Here is a 10682-nt window from a genome sequence, read left to right as displayed (position 1 = left end):
CGGAAACGCCCATCCCTCCTTCCAGCCGGGATCCAGGCTGGGGATCCCCCTGCCTTGGTACCCACCAAGCTGTGCACAGGTAAACGCAGCCCACAGCAGCCCCGAGGCTCGGAGCTCCTGAAGGCCTGGGAGGCTTTTTGGCAGTGGGGTGGGGCAGGGCATTTTGGGGAAGCCCTGTCAGGAGCGTGGTCCGGTATTTTTAAGCCGGGGAAGCTCGCTTTGCTTCAGGACAGCGGGTGGCGGGGCGTTGGGCGTTGTGGCCTCTGTGCTGGGGGAGCCCCCCAGGCCAGCCGGGCTCTTGGGGTCAGCCCTGAGGCGCTGGGCGTTGTGGCCTCTGTGCTGGGGGAGCCCCCCAGGCCAGCCGGGCTCTTAGGGTGCAGCCCTGAGCTCACACCTCTGGGGGGGCTTTGGAGAGGCTGCAGGGGGGCACTGCTGGCAAAACAGGCTTCCACAGAGGCCGTGCACATCACTTGGGATTTCTTACGGGATCCCCGTAACCCACGTGTCTGAGTTGTTGGGTGGGGGGCGGGTGTACCCCCATGCTGCCCGATGGACAGGGTGTGTTTGTGCGGGGATTTTCCCGGGGCTGCTCTGCCGGGATCCGCACAGGTGGCAGCGGCAGCAGCGGGGACAGGGACGGGGCACTACAAGGACAGGTCGGGGACTGGGTGTGGTCGGCGATTCCCCAGCGCTGCCGAGATGAGCTGGGGGTTCTCAGCCCCGCTGCCACATGCGTGGAGTGAGGTAGCAGGGCTGTGCCATGCTGGGATTTCCCCATGCCCAGGAGGGTTCACAGGCTCCAAGGGAGCATTACCAGGCTGCTTGTGCTGGGGTGGGATCCCTGGCACCCACCCGGCATCCGCAGTGCGGCCCCACTGCCTGTGGGACATGTGGGGCTGTCCCCGGCCCACACCACGGCAAGGGGCGAGGCTCACACCCTCCCCGGCTGGAGGGGAAAGGGGAGGTGAAAGCAGCTCTGCGTTCCTGCAAAACCCCCTCCCCTCAAGCACGGCGCCTGTGGGTGCTTTTAAAATCTCCCTGTACCCAAGCAGGGGCACCCAGCTGCACGGATGGTTGCAGGGCTGGGTCTCCCTTGCATGGGAGCCCCTGCAGGGATGTGCAGCCAAGGCAGGGAAGTTCATGTGATTTCTCCTGCCCGCTCCATGGCATGAAACCGAACTCCTGTGGGGTCAGAAATCCCCCAGGGGTGGCCCTGCTCTGCTCTGAATTTTTCTGCAACGTGTCTCAGAGGGAGGGTGAAGGAGCCAGGCGGGGCCGTGCCTCAGCTGACGCTCAGCGGTTCATTCATGGCCGGGATCCATTTTCCAGCTGTTTTTCTCCCTCTACCAGCTTCTTCTGGAGCAAATGGCGCTGCTGGGGGACTTCCTCTGGGAGGGTGGGGAGAGCCCACACCGCAGTGGGTTGCAGTTATAAATGGTGCTGGTGTTAGAAAACAACCTGCAAGTTACCCTGGAAACCCAGCTGTGTTTCCTGGTCTCCAAGGATGTGTGGGACTGCTGGTGGCCTTGATGGCTGCACAGAAACTCAGATAACAGCTCTGGGGATATTGTGGGGGCTGCCCAGCACCACGAGACAAGGAAAAGTCCCCAGCAGCTGCTGAGGCTGGGATGGCCCCAGGGCTTGGGGAGCAGAAGGGACATTGAGGGGTGCAGTGAGAAGGCCCAGCCCTGCAGAGGGTGCTCAGCCCGTTTCCACGTATTCAGCACATTTTTCTGCTCTGGTTTCTCTTGGTACTGACAGGAAACTGTGCAGGCTCTGCTCTGCCCCTGGCCTGTGGGGTGCCCTCAGTGCCAGATACCAAAGGCTCAGTAACCACAGGGTGGCTGTCAAAGCCCCTCTCCCTGATCCGTCCTGCAGCACCTGGCAGTGCTCTCCCATGGGCACCACCCCCAGGAGGGAGCAAACCCTCCCTCGACTCACACAGCCTGCAGAGAGGGGCCTTGCCTCACACTGACCTTTCTGTTCCCTTCCACAGCTCCTCCCTGCCCTCACTCCAGTGGTTTCCAGCTTTGAACCATGGCACCCCAGGGAAAGGTAAGGGTGACCTCCACAGGGCAGGGCTGGGCCCAGGGCTGGGGCAGTGTCTGCAGCAGCAGCAGCAGCAAGGATGGGGTGACGTGCACGGACACCGTGCTGCCCAGAGCCTGTTTACATTCCTGCCTCTCCAGCCAGTGCTGTCTGGATGTGATGCAGATGGGGGAAGTGCTGGGCTGGGGAGCAGGGACAGCAAGGAGCAAAAATCCTTTTGGGACCACAGTGGGATGGGGAAGAGAAGCGGGGCCATGGGAAGGGGAGGAGGAGAGATGTTGCTCTGGGGATTTGGGCATTTGATGGAGAAAACTCCTGCCTGAGCATGCTGCAAGGCATGCAGCCCTGTTTGGGCCCTTCCCCTCTCCCAGCCTGGATTACTTCCCACTCCAGACTGGTGCTGTGTGGCAGCTGGGTGAGCAGGTGCTCCCCTGCAGCCAGGAAAACGTCTCAGCGTGGGTGGAAAGCCCTGCCTCGATGGGCAGGCGTGGCTGGCTCAGTGCAGCCTGCCTGCTGCCAGGGGAGGAGTCCCAGCCCAGAGCCTCCTTCTGCTCTGCTGCTGGGGCCAGGCTCTGCTTCCCATTCCCTGGAGAAACCCAGCAATCATTTCCTCCAACCTGACTACCTGGCAGTGGTTGCTCTGGGCGGGGAAACTGAGGCACAGTGCAGGTGAGCATTTTCCTGCAGTAGTCCAGGACCCCAAGCAGCCATGGGGTGGAAGAGAGCAAAGCCATGCTGGGAATTTCGCTTCCACCCTCCTGGCCCCAGTGTGGCTTATTTTTAGCTGGGAGGTCCCGGACAGGCCAGGATGACTCAGAGGCTGGAGGAGGGGAGGCAGGAGGCCCCTGGCAGCTGGAACAGCATGGAAAGTGGGAAGGGGGTATGAAGAGTATGCAGTGGGCAGGATGCTGTTTCCATCCTGACTGATGTTCCCACACTTGCCTGGGGCTCATTCCCACAGAGAATGCAGGGAGTGTGGGGTGATGCAGAGCACTGAGCCCCTGCCTCAGTTTCCCCTGCCCCAGCAAGGCAGACAGCTCATGCTTCAATGGCTCAGCAGGCAGGAACACAGCCCTGCTCTTCCTCTCCATTTAACCAAAGCCAGCATCTCGACTTCCCAATACCCTCCAGCCACCCTTGTCCACTCCTGCTGCCTCCAGGCACCTCCTTTGCCTTGCAATTTATTTCCATCCCTGTAAGGCATGTGTGTGGGAGCAGCTGTGCCAAGCCAGGAGGGTCTGGGAGCTGCTGGGAAGTGGGGCTAAATCCAGCTCTCCTGATGAATCACCTGCAATACGATCTGTCCTGTGCCTGCCTGGTTCCCTGGAAGGGCAGCATCTCCTCCTGGGGACACGAGTGCCAGCAGCTCCTCCCAGGAGGGCCTGTGGGATGTGCCCAGCTTCCCTCTGGAAAACAGGAGGAGAGAGGCTGGTTTGTTTCTGAAGGTGCTGGGGGGATGTGCAGCAGAGCTGCTGTGCTGTGACATTGGATGGGAGCCAGGAGAGTGGTGGGAGTGGAGCTGCCCTGAGTCCATCCCCTTGGGCTCATTCCTGGAGGCACTTCCTGGGTCAGGGACATTGATGCCCATCTTCTCTGAGGATGTGTTGGCTTTAGATGTCCATGCTGGCAGCAGGCCTGGGCCTTTGTGCAGCTCCTGAGACCTTCAGGAAGCCGTGCAGCAGATCCTGAGCAGATGAGCCCAGGGAGGTGCACATACCCAGCTGGCACAAGCACAGCCAAGGGAGGATGCTCAGTTTCCCAGAATGCTGACACAGCTGACAGCCCCAGCTCAGCCCCCAGCCCTCCTGTTTGTCAGCAGGACTGCTAAAGAAATGCTGCTGCTCGGTTCTTCCCACTCTGTGCCTCTGGTGGGGATGAATCCCAGTTCCTTACGTGGGGCCAGGATGATTTCACCTCTGCTTCCACCCAGGGGGGTGCTGATCTCATTCAGGCTCCAGGCTCCCATGGGTGAATTCCCTGAACAAAGCTGACCTGGCAAGGGGGATTTCAGTCCCTCTTTTTTCCTGAGCTCTCTGGAGGTGTCATTCTTGGGCAGTCTGGAAGTGGCAGAAGAGCAGATAGAAGTGGATCATATCAAGCCCCAGGATTCCTCAGGCTCTCAGGAAAGTCTTTCCCAGTGCCCAGGGTCTCTGCTCCAGCCCCTCGGATCAGCCTGGGCCCCATGGCAGTGCACGCTGGAGCAGGACATGCTGTTGGCAGCTCTGGTGCTTCTCAGAGTTTTCCACTTAGCAGCCCATTTGTGCCTGTAATTTTGTCTCATCCTCAGCATCCAAAGTGGTTCCTTGCTTGCAACAGGCAGTGGAAGATTAATTCCTCTGTAGGGAGAGTAAACAGGAAAGGAAACAACTGCAGAGGAAAACAACTGTTTATGTCTGAGCTTGAGCTTTGCCTTGGGCAACCTGAGCATAAAGGATCTCACCTCAGTCCTGCTCAGCTTCAATTTCTCCTTCCCCCATCCCACTGGGGCTGCTCCTTCCTCTTGAACCTTCTCTCCTGCTTTCCCATAGATCTACAGGGGCTCAGTGAAGGATTTCCAGGGCTTTGACGCCAACCAGGATGCAGAGGCCTTGTACAATGCCATGAAGGGATTTGGTATGGATGCTCCTCCAGACTGTCCCAGGCCTACCCCTGGTGTCCCTATTTCCTGGGTGTCCCTTATTCCCTGGTTGACCCTTGCATGGCTGGGTGTCCTGCATCCCTTCCCCTCTCAGCTGGCTGACTCTCCTGCTTTCCTCTCCTCCCTGCAGCCAGCTTGGCTCTCCTTGTTCCCCCAGCCCCAGCTCTGGGCACAGCAGGCTGGCTGTGGTGACTCCTGGCTCTCCCCACAGGCAGTGACAAGGAGGCCATTCTTGACCTCATCACCTCCAGAAGCAACAAGCAGCGGGTGGAGATCTGCCAGGCCTACAAGTCCCTCTATGGGAAGGTAAAGCCAGGAACACGCCCTGGCCCGTGACCCCACTGCAAACACAAATGGCCGTGGCTGCCAGCCCCCAGCCCACACAGGGACCCACCACTCCCTGGAGCCACGCAGAGATGCTGTGGAGCAAAGGATCCCCCAGTCCCTTTCTCCCCCTCCACCAGGACCTGATTGCAGACCTGAAGTACGAGCTGACGGGGAAGTTTGAGCGGCTGATCGTGAGCCTGATGCGGCCCCCAGCTTATGGAGATGCCAAAGAGATCAAAGATGCCATCTCGGTGAGGAAGGGGTGGGCACCCTCCCAGGGGTGGGCAGGCTGCCCAGGGCCCCTCTGAGGGCACCCCAGCCAGCCCAGGGCTCATGGGGCTGTGTGTCTGCCCGCAGGGCGTCGGCACAGATGAGAAGTGCCTCATTGAGATCCTCGCCTCCCGCACCAACCAGGAGATCCATGACCTGGTGGCTGCCTACAAAGATGGTGAGGGCTGAGAAAGGGAAGGGGCTGCCCTGTGTCCTCTTGAGCCACAAAAAGGGCAGAGGTGAAGGGATCCAGGTCTCCAGGCCTGACTTCTTCCCTTCCTCTTCCACCAGCCTATGGGAGAGACCTGGAAGCTGACATTGTTGGAGACACATCAGGCCACTTCAAGAAGATGCTCGTTGTTCTGCTTCAGGTATGTCCATCTGTCCAGCATCTGTAGGTGGTGGGTGCCAGTGCCCTGCAGGGCTCAGCCCATCTCTCTCCCACAGGGTGCCAGGGAAGAGGATGATGTGGTGAGCGAGGACTTGGTGGAGCAGGATGCCAAGGTGAGCATTGGTGGGTCACTCTGGTAGGTGGTATCTGGGCAGGAATGGGGCTGGTGGCACTGGGACATCTGGATTTAGGCTGCAAAAGGTGGGTGGCTGCCAGGGGAGCACCCTGAGTTAGGCTGTGCCACCTTCCCCATCCCCCCAGGACCTGCTGGAAGCTGGGGAGCTGAAATGGGGCACAGATGAGGCCCAGTTCATCTACATCCTTGGCCGGAGGAGCAGGCAGCATCTCCGCCTGGGTGAGCATCACCTGCGAGCTCAGGGTGGGCCTGAAGGTGCCTTGGCAGCTTCTCCAGGCATCTCCTTGCTCTCATCCCACAGTCTTTGATGAATATCTGAAGATTGCTGGGAAGCCCATTGAGAGGAGCATCCGGGGGGAGCTCTCTGGTGACTTTGAGAAGCTGATGTTGGCCGTGGGTAAGCCAGCCCCACATGGGGATCCTGCAAAAAACACACCACTGCCCTTCCTGGGCTGGGAGGGCTCAGCACCAGGGCCAGCAGGGTCAGGGCTGTGGCTGTACCTGGTATCAGGGAGCTCAGGGAGGCTCCTTCAGGAGGGGTGGGGATGCTGGATGTGGTTCCCATGGGGTGTGGGTGCTGCTCAGAGGTTGGGGGCACTGGGGGCACTGGTGAAGCTGGGTGCTGGCATCCCTCACCACGCCTCAATTTCCCTGCAGTGAAATGCATCAGGAGCAAAGCAGAGTATTTTGCTGAAAGGCTCTACAAGGCCATGAAGGTGAGTAGATTTCCCCTTTTCTAGAGGGTCCCCCCAGCATTGCAGGGTCCCCTTTCCACGGGGTGCTGCTGGAGAGCAGGGTGACACAGCTCCATGAAGGCAGGACTTAGGTGACCTGGGGTCTCTGCCCTTCCCTCCAAAGGAGTTATTCCTTCAGAACCAGAGCTAGGTAGAACTCAGATAGAGGGTCCAACATGCAATGGGCTGAGCAGAGTTGCTTGGCCATCCCAGGCTTGACGTGGGGTTGGTCCCTTGCAGGGTCTGGGCACGAGAGACAACACTCTGATCCGCATCATGGTGTCACGCAGCGAGATCGACATGCTGGACATCCGGGAGGTGTTCAGGACCAAGTATGAGAAATCTCTCTACAACATGATAAAGGTAAGTGCTGGGGGTCCCTGCTCACCCTGCAGCAGCTGCTGGTGCTGCCTCCCTCATGATGCCAGTGCCTCTGGGAGGGCTGTGCTGGGTTCAGGGAGACCCCTCTCCATGAGCCCATCCCATGGCACTACCATGTTTTTACCTACTGCATGGCCCTCTGTCTCCATCTGCTTTTCCAGGAGGACACATCTGGGGAGTACAAGAAGGCTCTGCTGAAGCTGTGCGGAGGGGACGATGAGTAAGACCCCCTGTCACCCCCCTTTGTCCCTCCTTGTTCCCTCGGTGCTGGGTACAACATCTGGCTCAGAGCCTGGTGGGGCACCTGGACCAGCAGCACCCACAGTGACTGTGGTTCAGTACAGAGGGCCCTGTGGCCCCTCTTCATGGCCAGCCACAGTGTCATGGTCCCTTCTTGGCACATGGGAGCCCTGCAGGGAAGGGCCAAACCCCTGGAGGGAGGATGCTCTGGTGGGGGAAGTTGGGATTCACCACACATTTCCTCCCATTCCCACCCATCCAGCCCCACAGCAAGCACCTGGTTCCTGCCCCTGTGCCCAGTGGATACAAAACACCCCTCGTGGAGGCGCAAGACAGGGTGAGGGGGGCTGCTGGCAGGTGCAGGGCCCCCGTGGCTCACTGTCCCCTGTCCTTGCCCTCCGTTGCAGTGCTGCAGGTGAGTTCTTCCCCGAGGCGGCGCAGGTGGCCTATCGGATGTGGGAGCTTAGTGCGGTCAAAGTAGAGGTCAGCACCCCACCCCCCTGCACCCCTCTGTGCTGCCTGCCAGCTTGGGACCCCTGGCTGCTCCTCTCTGCCATGGGGCACAGCCAGCCCCACTCCTCTGCTCTGACTCTCGCTCCCTGGCTTCTCTCGATGCCATTCTCTGGTTTTGGGGTACGAGGCTGGCAGGATGTAACCATGGCAGGGCTGGCTGCCCCCCGTGGGCTCCACTAACCCCCTCCTCTCTCTGAGGCCTTCCTCCCTTGGGGCAGTGGGTCCTGCATGTCTCTGCAATGCATCACATGCAGCCCTGGCTCCAGTGCCCCACCAAAGAATTCCTGCCCCCTGGGGCAGCCCAGAGCTGGCCAGGGCATGGCTGCAGTATGGGGAGTGGCAACATGCATGCAGCTGAAACTCCCACAGAAGGGTGCTTTGGGATGTGCAGAAAATACACCCTGAGCCCTACATGAACACTGTGAGGATGGAGATGTGTTTGGAGCATAAGGACACAGGAGGATAGAACTGTAGAGCAGGAGTGAGCAACCTTTTAGTGACTCATGTCTCTCAGTGACATGGCCAGCCTAGGCTGAGATGTTCCAGGCCAGGGCAGGCAGGTGTGACACTGGGCAGGACACCAGGACTCCAGGGATTGTCTGTTGCTGTCCTCTTCCTGCTCTCTGCTGGTCTGGCTATGGTTTGCCCTTTCATGGAAGGGGTGACAGTGGTGGGGAGATCCTCACTGATCCCCAGGTGCTTGCACTAACACAGAACCTGCTTTGGCCTCAGCTTGCTGGGTGGCACCTTCCCTCCTCTCCATCTGTCTTTCTTTCCATCTCTCCATCCCTCCCTCTCTCCATCCCTTCATCCCTTCCTCCCTCCCTCTCATCCTGAGGGTGACCATGACTCCCTCTCTGCATCCACAGCTGCGAGGAACCGTGCAGCCTGCAGGAGACTTCAACGACGACGGGGATGCACAGGTGCTGAGGAAGGCCATGAAGGGCCTGGGTAAGTGGGGACCGTGACTTTGGACCCTTCCTGCTGCTCCTCAGCAGCTCCTGGGGCACAAAATCCATCCTGGCCCACACAGGGCTGCATGGAAGAAGCCCCAGGGGGAATAGAGATGGAGCTGTGGGAGTTCTCTCTTCCTCACCTACACAGTTTGTGGGGGTGGCGATGTGCCTGTGATCAGGGGTGACACGGTGACACAGTGTGGCTCTGCTGTCGGTGACACAGTGTGGCTCTGCTGTCAGTGACACAGTGTGGCTCTGCTGTCGGTGACACAGTGTGGCTCTGCACTTGGTGACACAGTGTGACTCTGCTGTTGGTGACAGTGTGGCTCTGCTGTCCTCGCAGGCACGGACGAAGGGGCCATCATAGAGGTGGTGACCAAGAGGAGCAACGCCCAGAGGCAACAGATCATAAAGGCTTACAAGGCTCATTATGGCAGGGTACTGCAGCCTCCATCCCACCCTGCTTCCTCCTGCCCACATCCTGCCCCCTCCCACATGGAGATCAGCCCCTCACTGGAAGGAATCCTGCCCAGGGAGCCCTGGGCAGCTGGGGCACACCCACATGCCCTGGCATGGCTCCCCCAAGGGAAACAGTTGTCACAGCAGCCCAAGCGAGGGTGTCCCACCAGCCCAAGCGAGGATGTCCCTTCCCCTTTGCTTGCCCCATCCTCCACTCTGCACAGAGAACTCCAGAGCCAGAATCTCCCCAGAGCCACCCAAATATGTCACTTTAAACTGCCCCATGGGTTTTCACAGATGTCTCCAATCCCTAAGCTCTCCTCCCCTTTTTTTCTCTCGTGTTGCCTCAACTGCTCCATCCCTGCAGAAGCAGCTGGGGATTGACTCCTCAAATGCTTTTGCAGGACCTGTTGGCAGACCTGAAGTCTGAGCTGTCTGGCAGCTTGGCCAAGCTGATCCTCGGGCTGATGCTGACACCGGCTCAGTACGACGCCAAGCAGCTGAGGAAGGCTGTGGAGGTAATTGTCACACTGCTGGTGACCCAGGGCTGTCAATGCCCACAGCTTCACATGCCCCAGGGTCTCTCTCCTATGGAGAAGAAAATATCAGAAAGCTCCAGGACAAAGACCTGGTTTGTACTCAAGACTTGCATGCCTCTTTGTAGCCCAGCATGCTCAGCCAGCTGGTGGCCACTGGAGAGCCAGGGTAGGGGCAAACCAGTGACATGCACTGCTATCCACCAGTCACACCAGCTGGGACCCCACCAGCAGTGTACTTGGACACTTCCACGTTGATTCCTACCAGTCCATTTGCTCGATGTAGACTTTTGCCACAGGGTTGGCCTGGACCCCTCCTTGCCTGGCACTGCAGGGCAGTGCCATCCTGTCCCCATTTGGTGTTGGCACCTGCAGCACCCACTGTGGCTCTCTCTTCCAGGGGGCTGGCACAGATGAGAGTGTCCTCATCGAAATCATGGCCACGCGGAACAACCAGGAGATCAGGGCTATCAACGAGGCCTATCAGGAAGGTAGGGCACAGGAGGGACAGGGGAGCACCCAGGTTCTGGGCACAGAGCACCCTGTGCAAGGCCCTTCCAGAGCCCAGGCAAAGTTTTATCTCTGGGTTGGGTCCGTGGCTTGGAGCTGTGAAGGTCTGCTAGTGCCTCCAGCAGAGTGCTGGTTCTCACCTCTCTCCATCTCATGGTGACATGCCCCAGCTCTGCCATCCTTGTCTCCTTCCCTGAGAGCTCTTTCACAATGATCCTGTTTCCTCCAGAGTACCTGGAGAAGAGGCTGTGCTTATGCTCAGGGCATTAGAGCTGCTGGGGTGATCCCCTCTTCCCTGGGTTTAAATTCAGCATCTGCTTCAGCCCTGCTTCCCATGGCAGGCACTGGTGGGTGGGAGTCTGAGCTGCAGGGCTCAGCCATCCCTTCTCCACAGCCTACCACAAGAGCCTGGAAGATGACCTGAGCTCTGACACATCGGGGCATTTCAAGAGGATTCTCGTCTCCCTGGCTCTGGTAAGGACAGCTCTCACTGGGACTTCTCCTCTCCCTGCCACAGGCAGTGCTGGGCTCTGGAAGGACAG

At 59.3% G+C, this 10682-nt stretch overlaps 1 protein-coding gene across 2 annotated transcripts in view; it reads left to right on the top strand.

The window, feature by feature from the left end:
- Positions 1-10682, top strand: part of ANXA6 (annexin A6) — a 15809-nt gene continuing 5127 nt past the window's right edge. For both annotated transcript variants that reach the window (XM_014312211.2, XM_005418742.2), the window contains exons 1-19: positions 1-79; positions 1997-2055; positions 4578-4662; positions 4899-4993; positions 5152-5265; positions 5372-5462; positions 5576-5655; positions 5732-5788; positions 5937-6030; positions 6113-6208; positions 6469-6527; positions 6786-6908; positions 7088-7146; positions 7574-7649; positions 8549-8630; positions 8979-9073; positions 9499-9612; positions 10031-10121; positions 10535-10614. In XM_014312211.2, the coding sequence (XP_014167686.1) occupies positions 2038-2055; positions 4578-4662; positions 4899-4993; positions 5152-5265; positions 5372-5462; positions 5576-5655; positions 5732-5788; positions 5937-6030; positions 6113-6208; positions 6469-6527; positions 6786-6908; positions 7088-7146; positions 7574-7649; positions 8549-8630; positions 8979-9073; positions 9499-9612; positions 10031-10121; positions 10535-10614 (1509 nt within the window). In that variant the 5' untranslated portion in view covers positions 1-79; positions 1997-2037. The remainder of the gene's footprint in view (positions 80-1996; positions 2056-4577; positions 4663-4898; positions 4994-5151; positions 5266-5371; positions 5463-5575; positions 5656-5731; positions 5789-5936; positions 6031-6112; positions 6209-6468; positions 6528-6785; positions 6909-7087; positions 7147-7573; positions 7650-8548; positions 8631-8978; positions 9074-9498; positions 9613-10030; positions 10122-10534; positions 10615-10682) is intronic.

The sequence above is a fragment of the Geospiza fortis genome, unplaced genomic scaffold, assembly GCF_000277835.1.
Source record: "Geospiza fortis unplaced genomic scaffold, GeoFor_1.0 scaffold55, whole genome shotgun sequence".
Lineage (NCBI taxonomy): Eukaryota > Metazoa > Chordata > Aves > Passeriformes > Thraupidae > Geospiza > Geospiza fortis.
This window is presented reverse-complemented; position numbering and strand designations above follow the sequence as displayed.